The sequence below is a fragment of the Hippoglossus stenolepis genome, chromosome 13 (assembly GCF_022539355.2).
Source record: "Hippoglossus stenolepis isolate QCI-W04-F060 chromosome 13, HSTE1.2, whole genome shotgun sequence".
Lineage (NCBI taxonomy): Eukaryota > Metazoa > Chordata > Actinopteri > Pleuronectiformes > Pleuronectidae > Hippoglossus > Hippoglossus stenolepis.
This window is the reverse complement of record NC_061495.1, coordinates 15,417,697-15,440,793: the sequence shown is the minus strand read 5'-3', so window position 1 is coordinate 15,440,793 and position 23,097 is coordinate 15,417,697. Positions and strand designations below refer to the sequence as shown.

At 43.9% G+C, this 23,097-nt stretch overlaps 3 protein-coding genes across 6 annotated transcripts in view; all 3 read right to left on the bottom strand.

Annotated features, from left to right (window-relative positions):
* Positions 1–6,984, bottom strand: part of gsk3ba (glycogen synthase kinase 3 beta, genome duplicate a) — a 30,903-nt gene extending 23,919 nt beyond the window's left edge. For 2 of the 4 annotated variants that reach the window (XM_047342537.1, XM_047342538.1), the window contains exon 1: positions 6,064–6,984. In XM_047342537.1, coding sequence (XP_047198493.1) covers positions 6,064–6,151 — 88 coding nt within the window. In that variant the 5' untranslated portion in view covers positions 6,152–6,984. The remainder of the gene's footprint in view (positions 1–6,063) is intronic. The other 2 variants (XM_035174090.2, XM_047342539.1) reach the window with 1 other exon arrangement.
* A 2,412-nt stretch (positions 6,985–9,396) lies between these two features.
* gpr156 (G protein-coupled receptor 156) lies at positions 9,397–22,039 on the bottom strand. Its single transcript, XM_047342696.1, has 10 exons — positions 21,774–22,039; positions 19,089–19,241; positions 15,118–15,245; positions 14,893–15,028; positions 14,689–14,799; positions 14,083–14,208; positions 13,866–13,961; positions 13,502–13,738; positions 11,954–12,112; positions 9,397–11,334 (listed from the first exon to the last, which is right to left on the bottom strand). The coding sequence occupies exons 2-10, from the start codon at positions 19,203–19,205 to the stop codon at positions 10,000–10,002; spliced, it is 2,445 nt and encodes an 814-aa protein (XP_047198652.1). The 5' UTR covers positions 19,206–19,241; positions 21,774–22,039; the 3' UTR covers positions 9,397–9,999.
* LOC124854634 (E3 ubiquitin-protein ligase TRIM68-like) lies at positions 15,400–18,343 on the bottom strand. The gene is made up of 2 exons (XM_047342697.1): positions 17,975–18,343; positions 15,400–17,560 (listed from the first exon to the last, which is right to left on the bottom strand). The coding sequence occupies exon 2, from the start codon at positions 17,556–17,558 to the stop codon at positions 15,906–15,908; it is 1,653 nt and encodes a 550-aa protein (XP_047198653.1). The 5' UTR covers positions 17,559–17,560; positions 17,975–18,343; the 3' UTR covers positions 15,400–15,905.
* Positions 22,040–23,097: the final 1,058 nt, after the last annotated feature.

Here is a 23,097-nt window from a genome sequence, read left to right as displayed (position 1 = left end):
CATGCTCGGTTCGGGTAATCACACTCTACTTTGCTCTCCAGGACCATGTCTAGAAAGAGAAACTGAAGACGGATTCCAAAAAGACAGAAATAGACTTTCTAAGAGAGTGTGTGAGAGAGAGAGAGAGAGAGAGAGAGAGAGAGAGAGAGAAAAGAGTGAAAGAAAGAGAGAGAAATATGACTGCCAAAATATTCCAGAAAGGACTTTTCTATGACGCCTCTGCACTTCCTCAAACCGTGAGAAAAGTCTGTGCATGCACACATGCACACATACACACACACAGCGAAGTCCTGTGTGAGACTATAAGGAAATAAGGAATGACCATGCAATCAGAAATTAAATTATTTTTTGCCTTGTGGGTGACTGATGATGATGTCTGTGACCTTTCACACACTAATCTGCTGAAGCTGGAAAATCATTTTCATTATCTTCAAAGATTTCCTTTCATTTGATACAGATAGGAAAAATGTTCACAATCACAACCAGTGAAGGATTATCTTCACACAAAAGTCAACCAAAATTGTAAAGAATCATTGAATCGTTGCCATGGTTTATCGATCAGCCTGTCACAACAATAGAACTAGCGTGACAAATCAGCACGATTTAATGTACGTACGCCGTATTACTCGACTGTAAGTGCGAGCATGGAGACAGCTGCTGGGACCTTTAGCCAGAGGCATCAATAGTTAATTCGGGTCACCAGGCTAGTTCAGGCCACAACTGAACACAGCTAATGTCCAAACAACACTATATTTGAGCAGTGACAGAACACATGTGGGGTTTGGATATACTTACACAAAGTAAGCTGTTTTGTCTGTGGTACAAAAATGTGTGAGCACGTTTTTCTATGAAACAAAATGAGAAAAACTGATCAATGATCAAATAAAGTAACTTGATCAAAAGAGTATGAGTAAACAAGCCCAGACTTTTAACTATTAGTCAATTAGTTGTTCAACAAATATATTTGGCCTTGAAAGAATTTAATTTATTTTGCGTTTCTAGTTTTCTCCATTTTTCATCATTGTAAACTGAAAATCTTCAGTTTTTGAATGCAAAATAGATGTATGTATTTAGGACTATGAGAATGACGACACAAGCAGAAACCACAAATAAAAGGTAAGGGTCTGTGCTTATATAAATGTGATTATAGGCTTGTATGAGGGTAAATAAAATGTTGAATGATGTCCTGAAATTCTCCTTGTGACTCTGTTTTAATCTGAAATGTGGTTGGGTTTGTATTACTTCAATGTCGCACACGGAACGCTCAGTTTTCTGCTGAAACTCTACTAAGATGTTAGCAGAAGCATTTCAGGTCCATACCTTCAAATGTTTTCTACACATTTGCAAATTGATATTGATAATTGACTGAATTCTATAAGGAGCAATTTTCTTTCATTGGTTTATTATAGGTCGGATACAATCACAGGCTTTGAACCTGTTTCTCAAGAGCTGTGGACTGCAGGTCAAAGTGACATCTGTGAAGAATGTATGAAGAGATTTGCAAAATTCCTCAACAGCAAAACAGAATGCAACACAAGCAAAAGTGCAAATGCATTACCTTGATGCGTGCAGATATGCACACACTCAGCCGCGAAATGTTCCACTACTATTGCGAGGCTGATTAGATAATCTACTTCATTGTTGGAACATCACAGGAATGTCATCGCTGATACATGTCAGGCTTGGCTGAGCAGCGCTTAAATCAAGACATAAAAGGTATGAGTGTATCACTGACTAGACATGACATGGATGCACAGATTTTTTATTATCAGAGTGGTGTGGAGCCTGTAGAGACGTGGCTGCCCAGTCCTGCCACCACAGTGACTACACCCAGAGACTGATCATCTCCTCATGTCTCTTTATCTCCACATGCAGCTTTCCTTTAAATCTTTTGTGAGAGAGATTGTTCACTAATTGTCGGTGAGTCCCGACGTTTCATGAGGAATCAAAGAAGGTAATTAGTTCATTTTGTTTCTATCATCATTTGCTAAATGTCAGGAAGGGAGGGAAAGGAAAGAGGGAGAGAGAGCCGGAGCTTTGAAATGCTAAACAAGACACTTATTGTTCTTGGCCAGCTGCCTCACCCCAAAAAACTAAACCCAAGGGTGCTCATGTGAGCGTGTGAATGTATGCATGTATATGTACGTGTGTGTGTGTGTTTCCGTCTGCCTGTGTGGGAGGGGTAAGAGTATTCTCTCCAGAACACACTGGCTCCAGCTGCTTGAGATCACCAGCCAAGTTATTCACAGTGTGTGTGTGTGTGTGTGTGTGTGTGTGTGTGTGTGTGTGTGTGTGTGTGTGTGTGTGTGTGTGTGTGTGTGTGTGTGTGTAATGTGGAGGACAGGTTAACACACAGTGACGTACAGAAGAAGAAAAAAAAAAAGGTAGATACCAACATGTTGTTAGAATATTTTAATACCAAAGTCTATGAATGAAAATCCTTGTTTTAGAAAGGAAATGCCAGAAGATAAATATGAGTATTTGAGTCTATTTAAGTGTCTGTTGACATTTGTTGATGACACCATTGTTTTCTATAAAGAAAACCCTTTCTAGACAGTTGAGTTGAAATAAAATTGTAATTTGATGATTAAATCAAAAATTGCTAGTTACAGATTCTCAAATGTGAACATTTGTCATTTTCCTTTGTCTTCCATAACAGAATACGCAGCAACTTTAACACAAGTTATTTTTCTCACAAAACAAGCAAATTGAAGACACTGCCTGTATCTGTAAGAATTTGTAAAGGGGTGATTTTCTATCTTCTTTTATTTTTTGAGTGATAAGATTAATTATTGGTGTGTCCACGCTGCAATTAAATACAAATAAAAAAGGTCAGTGATACATGGCATCAAAATCTATATTTGGAACCATTTCTGAATTTGAGTAGCCAGATGTAAAGGGCAGTTCCTGACATTTCACTCAGAAGCACAAAGACAGCCCCAAAACTGTATGTGTCCTTCAACATTTAACTCCAGAATAAGACGGTACATGATACAATAATGAAAACCTATATCAAGCCTCATACTACATTACTCACACTATATCAAGGGGTTGCTTCACCCAGGTTTACATCACAGGTTTCATTCAAGTCAACAAGTGCAGCTGCTTTTATTATGGACACATGTCTACCCCCAAACCCAGAGGATCAGTGTCAGACTCTTCAGCAAACATCAAACCAGTTCCTGAATCATGTTCATCAGCTGGACAACAAACAGGAGTAGTCTGATAATTTCATCTAGTACCTTTTTTTCCCCAGTCCTTGCCACAATTTAAACGGATTGTGTTTAAATATTGCTGCTTAACCACTTCACTCTGTGGCTACATCCGTATTAATGTGTTTTCTGTTTTAAACCTGCGCTTGAAAACTAAAATGATCTCCGTCCAAAATGAGCGTTTTAGGTAACACACCTGAAGACGCATACCATGTGACCATTCAAGTACACTTAGCATGTGTGTGTGTGCTGTTGCAAACAGGAAGCAGGTCGTCTACTCTGCAGCTGGTTGCTTAGTTACAGAAAATACGAACAAAAGCAGCAATGGTGAAAAGTAAAACGAGGGATTTCTTTTGTTTTCATTCAAACCAATAAATTGTTCACCATGCAAAGTTATTCTGTTTTTTTGACCAGTAAAGTATATAATTAGAGTCATTTTCTGGTTGATTTATTGGCAACTTCACAGGCATGAATGGCACAGAATTGTCTGATTAGATTTCCATTGGACCTATAGTAACAAACTGTGAAGACCAAATGAAGCTAAATGATAGAAACAACCAGGAACCCGCCAATATCAGTTCCCCAAAGTATCTTAATATTATTTGAACACAAATAATCGTCATGATGTGTTTAGTGAGCAAACAAAATAAGAGTTGAAAATGAGCAGACTTTTCCCTTTAAAAATTCAGTTTACTTAAAATGTTCCAGCTTCTTGCTTGATGTCACAATCTCTATATGCGAGGTTGTTGTGTGAAATATACAATATATGGTTTATATATATACATTTTATCACAGAAAGCTCCTGAGCCGTCACATCCTCTACTTTTCTCTATGGGACTGAACACCACCTGCTTGTAGGAATACGATTATTTAACACCTATTTAATTGGACGATAGACTTCAATGACTGATAATGATGTATTGACTTACCAGATGAGCCTCTTGAAGAATACAATATTTTCAGGTTAAGAAACTAAGGCAAAATGTCTGGTGTAAAACTTGTGCAATGTTAAGTCCACAAGGTCAGTCTCGCATTCTCGAGCTAATTCAGTAGATTATATCTGCACAATAATTAGGCCAAAGACTCTCAGCTCTCAGTTTAGCCAATTTACTGACCGGCACAACACTTCGTAAAGGGAATAGCATTTTATAACATCCCCATGAATGATCCACACTGACAGGAGCACACCAAAGCTTCAACACCCATATCTGGGGCAGGAGAAGTATTGGGTTAGGGCTGGGAGTGCTTCTGTGCGTTTGTGCGTGTGTGAGTGTGTGTGTGTGTGTGTGTGTGCACCCTGGTCCACTAAGTGGTTTTCAGTGCCAAGGCCCAGAGGAGAGCCTCAGCCTCAGGCCTCACCCCACTAACACACATCATGACAGCCTCACTTTTTCCGAACACACACCCAAGATGTGTCTGCATTGCAAGATAAGAGTGGCGGGGCTAGGTAGGTAGATGTGTCCAGACAGGACAGTCATTAGTCATTAATACTGTGGATTTAACTGTTAATGATTCATTCCACTAAGTTAGAACTGGCTAATAAACTCACATTTGTGCCACACAATTGTAAACGTGAAGACAAGCATTTAACCATTATTATAAGATAAACTTCTAAATTTCATATTGCCACATAAGAAACTAGATTAAGTAGATTTTAATAACTTGAATTGGGGCTGAGCAATAAAACAATATCACCGACTAACGGAATATGATTTGGATCGATAGCAATATAATAAAGGTTCAATAAATAGCTATATATATTGATTGTGCATTGTGTAAGCAGAACTAGGAGTTACAACACACAGTTGATCTACCTCAGATTTGTAAAATACTTAGTTTTTTCTTACAAGGAGTTGAAAACCTCAACATTCACTCAGGAACAAAAAATCTGTTTGTAAATGTAAAAGAAATAACGATGTGACATTTATCGCGATAATTATCTATATTGACGATACGAAAATTTGTATCTGGATATATTTTTGGGCCATATAGAGCCAATATGATATATTGCCCTAACGTGAACTTACAGTATCTGCAGTCTATGACACCCACACACACCCTGTGATAAAATGCGGTAAGTTGAGAAAAGGGAGACATTTGAATATCAAACACGAGCTGTCAGGTGAATGAGTGTAACGGGGATAACAGAGACGTCACGAGGGGGAGAAATTTAAATAGATTTGTCTGTGGACCAACACGGCAGCCTCCCTTATTCAGCAGGTACAGGCCTGGGCGGTCTCGTGGCTCCATCTCTGCAGCCAGGCTATAACCGGCCTCTTGCCTCGGTGCCGCTTCATGACACGGGGTATGGTTGTGTCACACTCCCTGACAGACGTCCGATTTCGACACACAGCACATAGGATCGGGACAGAACCAGCCCCTCTCCGGGATCAGTTTCCCCCCGAGTCAACTATGGGCGCACCTTCCGCTCTGACAGTTGCGTAACAGACCGGCCCTATCGCTTTAACCGTATTACGCATATGGTCGGCGATGTGTAGCAACACCGCCGTGAGATCCGATCAAGGCTGAAATGTGCGGGGATCCGACCGGATTCTGCGGGCGTAGAAAGCGGCTTGCTTTGTGGGGATCTAGGCCGGCGCCGGTGCTGCCTTCCCTCCCGGCCACGGCACTGCCCGGCGCGGCCTGCTAACCCCGAAGCAGGCGGTGTGGCCCCCGGGGACCAGGCGGTGTGGGCGAGCTGTGTGCCGCTCAGCACCGGCCAATCTCAGACACTGATACAGACATGCAGCGGTGCTAAAGCTAACACATTTAAGTGAGGGGGGGGGGACATGTAGCCCACACTGGGGCCTGGTGCATGCAGAGAGGGGGAGGCTACTAGAGGTGTACTTACTGCTGACTTTCATGCTGCCGAAAGCGGAGGGCTGCGGCACTGGTTTGCAGCTCTCCGCGAAGGATGTGGTCCTGGGCCGACCCGACATGATCCAAATCCCCGATACGATTCTCTCGACCTCCGGGAGACTGTGACTTGCTTAAACGGCGGGGCTGATCGATTCGCCGACCCTTCTCAGCCAAAGGAGGACTGCCAGTAAATGAATAATGTCACAGTAATTCACAGGGTGGCCAGGCAGAAAGAGACCCCTTTCTCCCGCTGGTTCCTAATAAAACGACCCTTTTCTGTCCCAGCAGCCGTCGATCAGAGCATCGTTTCCTCTTTATATTCCAGGTTTTTCTCAGCGGGCCTTAGCAGACACGTCTCCGACTGAAATAGTCATGGATCTGGCCTCTCCCTGTGGCCCCCCCGGTTAAAACCCGACTGCGATTTTTCCTTCTGGAGGCTGAATCAGTTTTCACAAAAGATGAAGCGGGGCTGCGTTCGGAAAAATCGCGGATAAATGCGGCGGTTACGTGACGATTCGGGGACACATGCGGCTCCTCTTCATATCCCGATGTGGAGGCTCAATGATCCGACTGCCATGGCGGCTCCTTCGCTATATGCGCTAGCCTACAGACGCTCCAACGGAAAATCTGCCAGTTGACACGGTCTTCTTCGGCGGCTTCACGCTGGCTCCACAACCCGCCCTGCCGCCGTCTTATTTCGGCGTCTTCACCGAGGCCCCCGGGGCAGCGAGCTCCACAGAAAACGGCGGACTTAGGACGAACAGTGCGACGATACCCGATTTCTTTTTTATTCCTTCCCCATAGGTTTCGGTCTCGCTGTCTTTGTCGCCGCGCACATAAGCTACGCTACTTCCGTACAGGGCTACAGGGATAGCTCCGCCGCCGAGGGAGGAGGTTCACGCTGCTGACGTAACCCGCGACGGAGAATAGGAAAATCTGTGAACGCGCAAACGTCGAATCTGGGGTGGCCAGTTCAGCCAATCAGAGAGGCTTTCCTTCACGAATGGGCGTTGACCGGATTGCCCTGAGCCAATAGGAACGCCGCCCTCCAGCACCACATGGCACAATTTGCTTGGCACCGCCCTCGTGACTTCAAAGGCTTTTTTCCCAGTGCCGCGACAGGGACAAGGGGCGGGCCTGCACCCGGGATTGATGACTCCGTCGGCCAATGGGAGCTCCGGGAGCGGCCTGTCAGTTCAGGCGGGCCCAGCTGTCACAGTGCACCGGTGCTCATGCAGCACTGTTGCTATGTTAGTCCCACAAGTCTCCCCCCCCCAGTCCCTCCTCAACACTTTTAAACTCATATAAGTCATGATCCTGTAAGTGGGAGTACGTGCATGGCTGCCCCGTCACAGGAGCTCTTTAACCTGCTCAGTTTGGTCTCTACATCTTTATCTATCAGCCCTTAAAGCAACGCTATATGCAACTTTTTTTTTACATTTGAATTTTAGAATATAGGACAAGATGGTGACTGTCCCTTGTACGTTTCAAGGTCCTCTGCACAATTTAAAGGGATAGTTCACCGTAAAATGAAAATTCGCTCATTATCTACTCACCACTCTGCCGAAGGAGGGGTGGGTGAAGTGTTTCAGTTCACTTTTTGAGTTTCAGGGCTAACCAGCGTTGCAGCCAAATCCAATACAATTGAAGTAACTGGGGACCATTTCTTCGAATGTAAAATAACTACAAATTTGACTCGAAATGACATCATTTACACCATGTTTTTAGCCTAAATTTAAAAAGTAGCGATCATTGTATTGGATTTGGCTGCAACGCGGTTTACCCCTGAAACTCCAGAAGTGTTTTGTGGACTCAAACACTTCACCCACCCCTCGATCGGCACAGGGGTGAGTAGATAATGGGCCAATAGATTTTTTTTGGATGGAATAGCCCTTTAAGGCAACACTATATGCAATTTGTTTACATTCAAATTTTAGAATATAGGACTAAATGGTGTATGTTTGAAGACTCTTCTGCACAATTTAAGTTACCAACTACCATTCATTTTTTCTCTCCATTTTATGTTTGTGGCGGTAAAAAGACAGCTAGACCTTGAACGTTGAACCTGTACTAACGCTTTAGATTAATATTAGTGGATACTAGCTATTTTAATATCAGTGGATACTAGCTATTTTTTTTAGAAATGTTATTGTTTCTGCCTCTGTTATAAATGTTTATGAACCATGAATAAACGCTTACCAAGTTGTTAATATTTGACTTTCGCTCCCAATCGTAAACGGCTCTTTGCATAAATTAGACACAGAGATTTTCACAATCTGGTTCCCATCCAAAAAATGTTCATGTCAATGGCTTTTAAGTGAACAACAAAGCATTAGCAGATGATTTATTTACTATTAATAAAACCACTTACAACTTGACCCAGTACAAATAATGACTTATTAGAAATCCTTTGTGCGTCTCTAATGACCTTAATCCATTTGGGGTGAAGTCTATTAGAACTAATCTCCATCTATTTCTCTTTCTGCAATAAGTGTGGAATGTCTGTTGTGTTACCTGGAGAAAGAAATATAAGTATGATGAACTGTTTTTATTCCACAATTCTACATTTCCTCCACTGTTCCCTGATCTGAGACAGAATGCAGGTCACTTATCTGGGCTTGGCAGGAAAGCAGTTCCCTCTCCAGAAAGATGCTGGTAGTCAGTCTTTTGTGTGGTTTATTTATACTCCGCTCTTTTTCAAAGGGAACTTCTCCCAGGCTGCCCCTCAATGGTTCACATGCAGAATAGAGAGAAACAGCGTCTCAAAAACAGGCAGCTGAGCTGAAGTAACGCAAGATGGTGCTTTTCCAGCATCTCCCCAGGCGAACTCACATTTTCCCATTAGATGAAGGAAAAAAATAAAAATGCAGAGAGAAGATAGTGGGCGAGAGGGAGATAAAGAGATGGGTACATCCGGAAAGAGAAATTTAAAATAACAGGGGGAGAGGGTGCTGTTTCTGTTTTTGTCTGTGCTGGAGAGATATAATAAAAACTCCAGAATCTGTCTTTAGGAAGTATTTTGGTAATGATTAGGATTAACATAAAGAGAGTCTCCTTTTGTCCCCCGACAGACTAATCCTGCTTCATGCCAGTACAACAATTGAATACACTTTCTGTTTGTCTGTCTCTTATTTATGCAGTACATTTTTTTATATGGTATTATATAGTATTAGAGTATTGCCCTTGGGGTGAACTAGTTTTCTTTCCTGTTATATATCGTATTAAAAGAGGTGAAGATGCAGCATGAATATGAAGTTGTGTGGACTTTCTTTAGAGGAAACCGGTGATGATTTGAAGATCTGAATGATTAAAAACAATACAATGGTACTGGGAAAAAAATGAAGTGTATAGAAATGTAGCAGTGACCTGTTTACACCAGTTGCTCTGACAGCGTGCGATATCTCATAAACCAGCTGTGGATGGGAAGCATGTGACAACAAGTGTTGTTTTGTACAGACAACGCAGGGCATTTCAAACTTAAAGCAAACAACAAAATGCAGATTATGCAACAAAATGGCAGTGCAACATTTTCATTAACGCATTTGACAGTGAGAAACAATAAAAGAGACAGAAAATTATTCTGTACTCCAAAAACAGTCGCTAATAAATATTAAAATAAATATAAAATAACTAATAATAACTGTCACGTGAAAACCTTTAATTTAGCTTTTCTTTGTTTTTCTTTACTCTAAATGTCCGACTTAGACAGTTTTGGAATGTAAGGGTTTCATGTGACAGCAGAAATATACAAATAAGACCATAAGTAATATTTTAAAAAGTAAACAGCAGAACATATTCACTCAAATCATCTCCCATATTAGATACGAATTTGCCATATGTTTAATTAAATTGTGTCTTGAAATATTTTTTACGACATGAATTCCAATGGTAGAAACGCATGACCCTGTAAAGTGCAGTGAACCCGTGCTCATACAAAGGTGGGTTTGAGGTCTTCTTTGAACACCACAGGGTGCGAGGAGCGGTACAGGCTGGTGAAGCCTTCGTACTCGCTGTCCGAGGAGTCCGAGGAGTCCGAGGAGGAGAGGAGCGAGCCCCGCTGCAGGCAGGAGTCGCAGTACGGACGATGGTAGTAACAGTAGTCTGTTGAGCTGCTGGAGTCTGAGTCCCAGTAACCACAGGAGTCTCTAATGCGTCTGTGGTGCTGCTCATTATCCCCACCTGCCTCCACATCAGGTGGATCTGTGTGATCGTTTTCTCTGCAGCGCAAGGCTGAACATCTGTGAGACCTCGAAACGCTCCTCCGACTCTTTCTTTGGGCTTTATGGCTTTCTGCCTCCTCTTCATCCTCCTCCTGCAGCCCAAGGTCACTGTTGTGGACCGGGAGGAAGGTCCCATCCACAGTCGCCTTGTCATGGTTCCCTCCTGGATGTTGGCGTTCACACTTTTCCTTTATCTTCCCACATCCGGAGTAGAAGAAGGGAGGCGTCAAACCTCTTCTGGAAGAGTTGAACGGCGGCCGACGTTTTCTCATCGCGTATGGGGAGATACTGGGGTAACGGAAGAGAACGGGCGGTTGAGGGGAGTGTGGCGTCCGCAGGGACAGCGGCGAGAGTGCAGAGAATTTTAACTGAGAGGGCGTCCTGGCTGTTTGACTGGGAGATCGAAGTGCACCTTCCAAGACCGCATCCAGGCTGAGCTCATGGAGGATCTCCTGCAACTGCTCACTGCTCACAAAGCCAGTCGGTCTCAGCTGAGATGTTTGGCCACAATAGTTGCTAAAAGTTTCAACTGGAAAGGGGTTTAACCCTCTACGGCACTGTAGGGACGTGACAAAGTTGACGGTCTGCTCTGCTGTCCGAGGTAATCCAGAGGACGGGAGGGACACGGGCTGTTTGAGATCCTCCCCTGTTCTCGTGTCTTTGTCTGTAGAGCCAGGGATCGACACACTCTTTAGATTTTCATCCGCATACACATCGTGAGGGAGCGGGGAGGAAGCCGTCCTGGGGTTTGAGGAGTTCGGAGCAGCGGGACGCGCTGACGACAGCGTAACGGCGGGTGATGAAACAGCAGCAGCAGTGAGGTGAGGAGGTGAGAGTTGAGATTTAGCGACTCTCTGAGGTAGAGAAGAAGAAGAGGGGCCGTCGGACTGAAGCTCCGTGGTCTGAGTGGAGGAGGAGTTGAGGTTGGTGGCAGAGGAGTCCATGTTCTGGTCCTCGCACGACTGGCTGGCTGACATGAGGCGCAGTAGTTTGTCCTTGGCGTTGCTCACCTGCTCCTGGAGGCTGTCAATCACAGCGTTTTTCTACAAATTATAAACACAAAAACAATTTTTAGATGTAGAATTTTTTTTTACATCTTAACAAGATTTGCAGTTTTCTGACTGCGGATGGTTTCAAGTGAGAAATGTTAAATGTCATCGGCATGCTTTTGTAAACCATCAGTTCGTTCAGTCTACTTCATATGAAAAGGCTATGTCTGAATGAGTAGCACTAAATATAAAGAACAGCCGAGGTCAATGGGAGTACAACTGGTTTTGCATGTAGTTTTGCATTTGGTCACTAACTGGAAAAACTCACTGGCAATCCATGTAGCAGCTGCTGATATTTCAGTCTGGACCAATGTGATCTCTATTAACAAACCCTGCATGTCAGATGATAGCCAATGGGCTCCGAGAAGTGGTGGATCGATTGACGGACAGATCAACATTACCACTAGTATGACTAAGCATCAATATATCCGACTGTGCTTCCTAATGGCAGACACCACCAGGAATAATGTGAAAGAGAAGTGTAATCTAAATAGCTGACAACGAAAACAATTTGTTGTTGTTGCATTATGAGAAAAACACCAACATGCTCACAGAAATTCAGTTATCTTCTAATTCCTTCTTGTTACGTAGCAGATAAGTACTGCTGCAGTACCTCATTGAGGAGTTTTTTCATGGAGTTGTTCTCGCCCAGCAGGTAGTAGATCTCATCCTGGCTGTACGCAGACTGCTGGCTCTTACTGGGGCTGCTGAAATACTTCGCCATCTGACCTGGGTTGTTCTGATCCTCTTCAAACTGCCGCCACTGGGTCAGCTGTGTAAGAAGTTTTGGAGGCGTTAAAGAATGCACAGATCGTCACGCTGACTTTCAGCTAAACATGGCAGGCAGCACTTCGATAAAAAAAAGAAAGCAGGGACGAGGACATGGAGTAAGAGTTATAGATGCAGGGCTGTTTGCAGGTCGTTTAGGTGCACACCTCATTCCATTCTGGCGTGCAGGGAACACTGTTTTCGGTGTTTTATGTTGTGTGAGATTTATTGTTCTTGTGTACTTCAGGTTTGTTTACCTGCAGGGTTGAAGGCAGCGCTGGTTGTCAGCAGGACAGTAAATTGTTGTGCCTGGTATTTTAAAGTCTAGTCTTGGAATTTTTAACTTGTGAAATCTGTACGAATTTTTATGTTATTGCAGTAAAGTGGTTTTTTCAAGGTTTTTATATTTGTTTCCCTGCAGAGCACCAGTGGGCCACTTGCTGCTCATGCCATGGGACAATTTTCTTTCGCTTTTAATTGCTGGGGTTGCTTTTTCTGCCTTCTCCGCCCCGGAGAGTGAGCTGATTGCAGAAAAACATACTGGTACATGTATTACCCGTGGGGTGAACTGGTTTTCTTTTTTTATTGCTGTTGGTTGCTTACTGGATCAACTTGTGGTCTCCTTTCTCACTTTAAGTACTGTAGGTTGGTCCCAGATATGCAGTCAGGGCGGGCTTTAGGTGTTAACTGTTAGTGTGAAAATGTTGTGCTGTGTTAACTCCATTGATGTGCAAGAGTAATGAATTCAGTGGGTACTGGTGTACATGTGGAGCTCAGCCAAAGTAGAGCCGAACTTCTCCTTTATTGTCATTCCTTATATGACAGCGACCTGTTCAGGGTGTAACATGTAGAAATACACACGTTAAAAGGAAACGTTACCGGGACGTTTGACCAGGTGTGTTTGAGCGTGTTACTCATCGTTCAGACATTTCCTTCCTCTCTCCATTGAAGAGGCATTCCTTTATCGTCACATAAACCTACTGGCAGAAACCCGGAGAGTCGTAAATCCGTTTGCAGCAGCCTACGTAATTTTGACTCATAAACACTTTCTGTGTGAATCACCCTCCTCTGATAGATCCGGCGAATCCGACACGCATTTAGAAACAGGGCGGTGCGGGCACCAAAGTCACTCACAACGTTTACTGGTTATGTCGAAGCAAGGAGGGGAAGTCATACAGGTATCTGTTATTCGTCTGTCTGTTTGTCATATGTCTGTCTGACTAACTGTCTCTATCCACATACGGTTTCCAGACAGAGTAGTCTGATAGTTCTGCCTAAAAAATAAAATTCCTCCCACGACACTTCAAAAGCATTTCAAATGAATATAGTTTCTTTCTTCCTCAGCAGACTCACGCATCTTATATGTGCATCTTGTGTTTTTTTTTCCTCTGACCTGAGGCACAAACAGCATACAGTTAGTGGCTAGTGTGCACATGAAGATGGCTCCAGCCACGGTGCTGTAGACCAGGTTGGGCCAAGCGTGCAAGAAGACGGACACAGGGATGACCACGGCCGAGGAGAGGGTGACCAGAGTGACGGCGGTTATGATGGTGGGAGACTGGTTGACTGGAGGGTGGCTGACGTTGCTGGTCAACCCTGCCAGGTAAGTGCCATAGAGGAGGAGACTGCCCTGAGGAAAGATGGAGGAGACAAAGGGCAAAGATGATGTGAAGCAACAAGTTGAAATCACTTAGTTAATGCAGGAATTAGAAGCAGATATTTCATGATTACATGTGATTAAGACAAACATGACTTACCTTCTGAACAGCAATAATGATGGCCCATAGATCTGAGTACACACAAGAGCAAGAGTCCATCTGTGACAATGTGTAGGAAACGTCTCTGTCCACCACCTACATCAGAAAACAACTTCAGTAATGACTTTAAATCTGATTATATTTTTGGAATATATAGTTGACACTATAGTCCCCACACTGTTCTTCCATTCTTTGCAAAATCCCCGTTCGATTCTACCTTGACAGCAGCTGCGACAGACCGTGAACACCTGATGGGGTCTGTGAGGTTCCAGAAGGTGAGAACCAGCAGGTCCACCAGGATCAACAAAGCCACCAGGCCCATCAGCTGGATGTCTCGGATGATCTGAGACGGACATCGGCGTCAAATAGAGATCGCATCAAAAAAACAAGCTTGTTTTATCGAGAGCTACCTCTGTGTTTCACTCAAGGGATACTATGAGTCTCTGACTGTAATGCATTATATAAAGAATCACTGTGTAAGTTGATCCAGCTTTGCATAATAGAAAACATGTGAGAATTTATTTATATCTCTTTGCTTGTTCGTCGTTGCTTTAATTTCAACTGAAATATTTTGAGATATGCCGCTATATACTAAAGAAATATAAACAAATAAATGAGACAAAAAATATGAAAATTACATAAAATATGTTTTTATTTAAATCTATATTAAAACTATAATTTTTACCAATACTGTTTTAGACCCCATGTCTGCTTTGCTTCTGCACAATCCCAGCCTGAAGTTAAAACTCTTTACCAAATGTTAAAAGAGGTCTGAAAGGTTAATGCATGATGGAGTGAGGAGTGAGTGAAGAGCCGGCCTTACCACTCTCTTGTCGGGCAGTCGCTGGGTGAAAACCCGGTACAGTCTCCACGTCTTCCCCAAAATCGGACCGAACACCAGGGTACTGCCGACACACAGAGTCCACATTCGAGCCTGTAAGTAGATGAAAACGCTGCAGCATTTCCTGACTGAGATTTATCCTACAATATGATGGAGAACGGAGGCTGATGTGGTGTGAGCGCTTACTTGGATCACAGCCGAAGATGCTCCACCGTGCCAGTGTGTGCGTTCATCCACGGCAAATAGGAAGCCACTGCTGTAAGTGAGGAGACTCCCCAACAGAGTCAGGATGTTCAGATTAGGACTGGACATCTTCACTATCCTGGGGACATGACACAAGTGACAATTAAGCTTCAGTAAATTAATTATTAGAGTTTTTATGCTACGTGTTTTTCAGTTTTTTTACTGCACCTGTTGTTTTTGAAGCGCAGCGTGAAGAGGAGGAAGCAGAAGGCCAGCAGGATGCCACATGAGAGCAGCGTCCACACCACAGCACTCAGCACCGGGGAGAGCGAGCGCCTCGGGAGCTCCACCGCCAGCTGTGCACACACACACATGCACACGGACACTTCTTAGAATCACATCTGATATATCGGACATGTCGTTTTTATACATCTATGTCATTGGAGTATTGTTTATATGTATTCAAAACTTTCACTTTGGTGGAAAAGAAACAGAAAAGAGTGAACAGGGTGCATTTGAGTGAACGAAACTTTATTAAATAAAACAGAGCAAGAATCATCATGCGAAAGATTTTCTAACTTAAACTAAAAGGGCACTCAGTAGAGCACATCCCTCCACCAAGGCCCAACAATCGCCATTTGAAGGAAAACACATTTTAATTCACTGGATCCACATTTTTATTTGGATCTGCACCAAATTGCACGTAATCATCTGTCCACTAAACATATCTTCAATCAAGATCCATGAATTATTCTGTGGGATAATGCCCTATTTCAAAATGTTAAAGAAAGAAAAAAAAAATCCTGGATCCGCGCCCTGATCCAGATCTGCACCAATAGGTAATGGTTTCTTCCATGACCCATACCACATCCTTCCACCAGGTTCCCTGGTAATCTGTCCGGTAGTTTTTGCGTAATCCTGCTAACAAACAAACAAATGAACAAACACAGACGAAAATATAACCTCCTTGGCAGAAGTAATGATACAAAAAGAGCTGAAAGCATTCGAGCCGATTTTTAGACGTTGACAGGCGAGATGATCAGAGGTGCAGAGTTGATGCCACCATGATTTCGCCGTGGGTTGAAGTAGGGGAATAGTTTCTCTTTGAAGGAGTACCCGGTGAAGGAGTAAATATGGGAAGCAGAGTCCGCATTGTAAAAAGAGACCTGCCCCCACTCCACATCCACGTAGACCCCGACTCTCTGCGGCTTCTCGACCAGCGGCACACAGACCGGAGTGCTGCTGAGCGCCCAGTAGCTCTTGTCCCTTCTCATCCCCAGGGTCCAGTAGCCTCCTTCGGGGTTGAGCATACTTCCTCCTTTTCTGTTGACGGATTCCAGCCCGACCCCGATATCCCACTCTGTCTTCCCTTTCACTTGGACCTCGAAGTAGAACCTGCCACAGGAGAAACCCTGCTTCCCCAGAACACTAACACCTGGGTAAAATCTCTCTGGGTTGTCAGGGAGGCTCAGCGCCACATCGCCGTGATGGACCTGTTTCCTGTTCTCAGACAGCACCAGTTTGGGATGGGCCGTGTCCATGTCAAGAGTCACATCCACAGCAAACTGCTGAACCCGCCGAAACTCGCTCTCACACAGCCTCTTCACCTCAGTCTTGACGGTCTCCTCCAGCTGACTGACCACTCTCCGGACCGCTCTCCTCACCGTGCCCACGTACACAGCGCTCTCCACGTCAGTGTCGGACCAGTCTTTGGTGGCTGGTGGTGCGGAAAAAGCTGGAAAGCTCTGGAGAAGGTAAAAGTCATCATCAGAGTGTGAGAGCTGATCCAGCTCGGTGCTTCTTCGCCTCAGCTCATCGATCTCCTGCTCCAGCTCAGCGACGAGTCCGCTGGCCCTGCTTTCAACTTGTTTCTGCTTTGCACCGATCGCCTCCACCACCTCCGTTTGTCCTCTCTGGATAATGTGCAGCAGTTTGGTGAAGACTTGCAAACTATCCTCAATCTCTCTTTCCGTGTTTCCTTTGCTGAGCTCAAAGGTTTTGTCAACTTTGCTGATTTTCTGCTGTCGACCGTGGATCCTTTCTTCCACCTCTTGGTTTACCTTCATAATCTGAGCTCTCTTTTCTCTGCTCTCGTCTTCAATAGGAACCGTGTGATGTGCCTTGTGGTCCCTCTTGATGCACAGCTGGCACACGTACGACTGGTCAGTGCTGCAGAACAGCTCCAGGAGATTCTCGTGCTTCTCACACACTCTGTCTCTCATGTCCATCGTGGGATTGACCAGCCGGTGTTTTTTGAAGGTGCCTAGAACATGATGAGGCTCCAGATGAGTCTCACAGAAGGAGGCCAAACAGTCCAGGCAGGATTTCTGAGCCTCGACTCTTTTCCCCACGCACACGCACACGTCACATGAAACGTTTCCTGAACATCGGTCCCCTGTGCTGGCTTCGCTTTTGTCTTTTTTCTCCAACGACTTCTTGAACTGGGAGGCCACCTCTGAAATGAAGGTGTTCACTTTGAGGTCGGGCCTCCGGGAGAACTTCTGCTTGCACATGGGGCACTGCGACACATTCGCGCTCTTCCAGTATCCCTGTACGCAGTCTCTGCAGAAGTTGTGCCCGCAAGGAGTCGAGACCGGCTGGTCGAACAGATCCAGACAGATGGGGCAGAGGAGCTGCTCCTTAGACAACACACTGCCGGCAGACGCCATATCTGGGAACACATCCAGAGAGAAAAGCAGGTGAGATTTTAGAGAATAAATTGGCTGCATTCCTCGTACGTTTTTTTCTTTGCACTGTACTATGAGTGCTGAATACAGTTGTTCCTAGTGAGCCGACTGCTTCCACGAATAGTAACAAATGTACGGTGTTAAATTTCATCAGAGGATGTTTCATTGTAGCAGCCACTTTTCATGTCAGTGGAGTAAAACATACAATAATAAAGACGGACTGTTTAAACGTTAAAACAAAGTAAAACAGTACATTCAAATTCTATCTTGTCTCATAAAGTATTACCATAACAAAGCAAAAACAGCTCACTCCTTTCCCTTGGGTGAAGATCTACACTTTGAGACCGACACATAAATGATCAACATGAAGCACGAACGAAATCAAAGAGATAACTCACCTAGCTTCTGTGTGTTGTAGAGCGAAGAGGAGAGGGGAGTGTGTTTGTGTTTCCAGACGCGACGCCTCTACTGCTTTCGTTTCTATTTGGAAAGTCACATTACACGCTCCTGTGCCGCGGCCTCATGTTGCTGATCTCCACTCGCTCTTCTCTTAAAGGCACCAGTGACTGTGACCATACTAAACATAGCTGCGCCAGTCCTTCCCAATAACCTCTCCAGATCCCAACAGCTGAACTGACCTCTTGAGTAGATTTATAACACATTTGATGTGTTTGATTTGAGTCTGTGCATCCTTAATCTTCAGACAATTCAACAGCATAAAAAAGTAGACACAAAAGACTTTTAAAAGTAGTTTTAAAATGCTTTGTAATTGTAATTTAATTGACATGTTACTGAGTCAAAATAAAATCTATAATAAACATTAAACTGATATATCTACATGTCTAATTTAGAGGATTTATTTTTACCCTTTAACCTTTTGGATGGCCCAGAAATATTCTGCTGCTCAGAAAAGCTGGATTTTATGGAGCGTTGTCTGCAAACATGTGGACATGTATGAGCCTGGGGGTGTGTCAGCAGCACTGTGGGTTTTTTGTGTGTGCATGTGCATATACAGTATATAAATACACAGACAAATGCGTGTGTACATGGCATTTTCATACCTCAGGCATCATATGTACACCATATTTATAGATTTACTTGTGTATGTGCGTGTGTGTTTGTGTGTGCAACGGAGACAGAGAGGAACTAGAATTCCCAACAGACGCCTTAAATTCAGGAGAAGTCAAGCTGCACCAAATTCTGCACACTCGTGGATATAAGTCCACTAAATATGCCTGATTTTTTAAATCAATTTACCTGGAATATTCCCTGGAAAATGGGTGAAAATGTCAGAAGAAATGACCTATATCTCACAATGTTAAAGAACAGTGACAACAATTCCTGCTTCTGGTCCTTTGTCCAGATCTGCACCAAAATGTAACGATGTCTTCCTTGGCCCATGTCCCATTACATGAACTTTCATGCAAATTGGTTAAGTAGTTTTTGCTTAATGCTTCTGACAAACAAACCAACAAACAAACCAACATAAACTCCTTGGCGGAGGTGTATTACCGTGCTGAGGCTGCATAGTCTCTGCAGAATGTCAAGACCCTCCTGCCTGTTGACTCCTGCGTGGATGAAGCACAGAGGGGAATCACAGTGGGAGCTGCAGTTCAGCTCAGGCTCCATGACTGGCCCCGGTCTGTCTACTTTTACACACACATCCTGAGGAGAGAAAAAACAAGAAGACGTGATGGGTTTGAAGACGTTTGAGAATGAAACACACAATCCTCCACTGAGCCGCAGAACTGAAAACACACTGGGCACCAGGGAAACACATTAATGTGAAGTGCTGCTTCTATTCCCTGATCTATAACTCACTGAACTGTTGTAGGGCTTGTAGTCACCACAGTGTGGTGCTGTCACAGGGACCTCTGAGAGGAAACAGTGGGAGCATGCATGTCATTTTGAGCTGCATTTATATTAGATCAAAAAGGAAAAGGACCAGAGGCACACATCAATGGAAGAGAAGATTAAATTTAATCAAGATCAGATTTAACCGAGATTAATTAAGTATTGTTTTGTTCCCACCACAAAACAAATTGAGCTGTCGAGACTTGGCCTGTGTGACAGGAAGCCTGTCAGTGTGTGTGTTTCTGCTTATCCTCAGTTTCCACAAGCGTCACCACAGAGGTGAAGCAGCCAACACCTGCTCACACACACACACACACACACACCGCTGTGTCACACACATCTGTGCACAAGACCGAGACACAACACTGCGAGTGAAATACGGCAGAGCTATCATTTACAGTTTCACTCAGGGACAAATGATGCGCAATCAGCCGGGTTATTTATGGAACCTCGGAGAGAATCACTAAACAACTGTTTGTCACTCTTGCCACAGGCATTTTTATGAGGCTAAAAGCCGCGCTGCACTGACATGTTGCAGGTTTAATGATGCGCCGTGGTATCACCTGATGCTCTGAGCTGTAACTAGCACAGACTTTGGGGCGAACGCTGCCGTGACTCAGGTACGTGTCGCTGAGACTATGTGCGACCACTTGTATCGATGGAATTAGGCAGACAGGTGAGTGTTTAGATGAGTAGCGTGTTGTTAGGAATCGTGTCTCGTCATTGTCTGTGGAGTGACTAAGATAACCTGAGGGCTTTGTTGTAGTTAGTTTACAGAATCCATCAAAAAAAGTGGGGGGAAATCTATACTCAAAAACTAAACCAGATTAGGACATGATAAGTAAATAAACAATACAGTGACATAAAGAAATAGTCGATTTGAAATAGAGTAAGTCCAGAGAGACCTATTTCCAAAAACTAATGATGTTAACAGAACAATGAGGACCTCTGGGCAGCATGTGTGGGAAATGTCTGGAGTTCCTGTCCATGTCCTTTCGTCACTTTCCTATTTTAGATCACAGTTCTGCTGCTTCCCGCAGGAAAAGCCGGCAGAGAGAGGCATTTCCGCCCGTTTTTCAAAACCCTGCATCCATCGATCTCAGCTCAGGAGAAAACCCCGCCGAGGTCAGGAAAGGTCGGTCAACATCTACCATGGAGGGGTCACTGTGTGAGCTACGAGCACAGGGCCCGTCCCCCGGGCTGAGTTTGGTTTTATGGACATGTTTTGACAGTTCAGAAGAGTCACGAGGAGTGTCTGAAGCCTAAACCGCAGGTAATACCTGAGCTACCTGGCCTTGGATGTTTCACTTAAATGTAGGGCGGGCCTAACCTGTGTGCAGCAAAGCTTTTAGCTGTAAAGGGAGGCCCTGTGTCCTCCAGTTGCATCTATTTAAAAAACTAATACATTTTCTAAACTAAATCTGACGTACTTTTTACAAAAAAAAGAGTTAAAACATTTCATTGTCCTGTCAATCTCTGTGCTTCTCTTTTAAGATTAGAGAGGCGGCCGCTGCCAGATGTAAAGCTCGCTTCAGGGGCCAATATTGAAACATTCCTCCTCACTCAGTAATCCGTTTATAAGTTTATTCTTTAAGCTGAGTTAGAATGCAATTTACTGACCCTGAAATCTCACGTCAAGCTCGACACACGTCCAGATTAGGCTGCAGGTTGGTTCCATAGACTGGTCACACATGTCAAAATGACATTTAAAAAAGCTTGCATGGGTGTGTGTCTGTGTCTGTGTATGTGCATGTCTCTGTGTGCCTGCATATGTGAATGTAGAAGAAAAATATATTTGTTTCACTAAAATGAAAGAAAATGCCTATGTAATAAGAAGAAGAAGAAGAAGAAGAAGAAGAAGAAGAAGAAGAAGAAGAAGAAGAAGAAGAAGAAGAAGAAGAAGAAGAAGAAGAGCCCTCTGGAATGTCCATCCATCCATCACTCAGATATATATATATATCTATCTATATGTATATAGATAGATAGATAGATAGATAGATAGATAGATAGATAGATAGATAGATATTCTGACTATTATTCATTGGAATAGGGAAATAATGGCGATTCAGGTTCTTTGAAACATAATATAATATAATAATATTTACTAATATCATTTATAGAGTATTATACGTCTTGTGTGCTCTTCGCCTGTAACAGACTTGATCAATGGTAAATTTAAGTCATCGTGGAAACAATGCGTAAAAAATGGGCTGCATCCAGTCGCAGTCGGTGAACGGTAAAATATGAGAGTGATAGACGTAACTTATTTAGAAGAAATAAACATGTTAAAATTGGTCAAGGAATAAAGGGTAAAGCTCCCAAAAGAGAAAATAAAAGAGAAACCTGTGTCTCCAAAGCGCGCGGTGGATCCCGTCGCCTCGTCCCGCTCCAGACTCCATTGCGTAAAACTCCGACAGCTTTTGAGGTGAGCAGAAAACAGATGAGTGGATGGTGTGTTCTCTAACATAGCTGCAAAGTTCCCATAGCGACACGGCCGACTTGGAGTGAATCCCGCACACTGATCCGTTCATCAAACTGTCGGTGCGCAGCCCGGGAAGGTCGTGTCACTCAGGGAAATGCTCCGCAGCAGACTGACCAACTTTTCATCTGAGCGCGCAGGGAGGCGTGTGCGTCCGAGGAGGGAGGCGTGTGTGTGAGTGTGTGTGTGTGTGTGAGCTCCCCACCTCCCCCTTTTCACCTCCACAGATGAGGGATGAGGGTGTGATGTGAACCATGCCGCGCAGGAAGGCTGTGACAGTGTGGGTGCATCGTGTTGCAGCAGGGGGCCCCGGGGGACTGGGTGGCGCGCTCTGTGTCCACAGTGCAAATAAATACACAGAATAACAGCACCTGTTTTAATGGAAAGACAAACACGCATCATCTCTATTTTCAGACGCATGACATGGGAACGAGACTGCAGGCTGGTAATCAACAGAGTGCGGCACAAGAAATATCTGCTGCATTTTTCTCAGCCAGAAATAAGAAGCATGAAGGTGTTATTAAGACGTCACAGAGATTTACAGTGTGAGCCATACACACCGGGTCATTCCTGATGAGGGAGTGTCACCATTTCTGACAGCGGTGTGTGCGGGGGAACACCTTATTCACCCCTTATTCACACACACACACACACACACACACACACACACACACACACACACACACACACACACACACACACACACACACACACACACACAGACACAGGATGTGGTTTAGATACATGCAGTTTTCATTTTATAAAACATTGTTTTTAAGAATAGTCTTCAGCACATTTGTGTCTCGTTTGTGAAAAACCTTGTGCTGCTGCAGTTTGTCTTTTGGAAAAAATACAAATGTATGTGCACATGATGATAAACTCATTTTTCTTCATTTTATTTTCACCCAAGTGTTTCAGTTTCAAATTCTGCTTTGTTTTAATGGGGATAAGGACAACCAGGTGAAACCAGCACTGATGCTTTCTATCCGACTGATTTTCATTTTGCACACTACTGGGCTCCTGAATGCTTTACGCCCATTTTCACTATGTGTATTCATTACTATGAACATCGGCACCTATAGTTCCTTAGTACATTAACCACTGGACTATGCTTAATGAGAAGTTGCAGCACAAAACTATTAATGTTTTTTTGATCGATTAAAGGAGACATGTTAATGCCTCTTTTCC

Coding starts and splice junctions, on each gene's coding strand:
- LOC124854634 (XM_047342697.1), bottom strand. CDS start 17,558: ATGGCGTCTGCCGGCAGTGTGTTGTCTAAGGAGCAGCTCCTCTGCCCC.
- gpr156 (XM_047342696.1), bottom strand. CDS start 19,205: ATGGAGCCTGAGCTGAACTGCAGCTCCCACTGTGATTCCCCTCTGTGC. Junction 15,029..15,117: donor CTGCGCTTCAAAAACAACAG/GTGCAGTAAAAA, acceptor TCATGTCCCCAG/GATAGTGAAGATGTCCAGTC. Junction 11,335..11,953: donor TGAAAAAACTCCTCAATGAG/GTACTGCAGCAG, acceptor TATAATTTGTAG/AAAAACGCTGTGATTGACAG.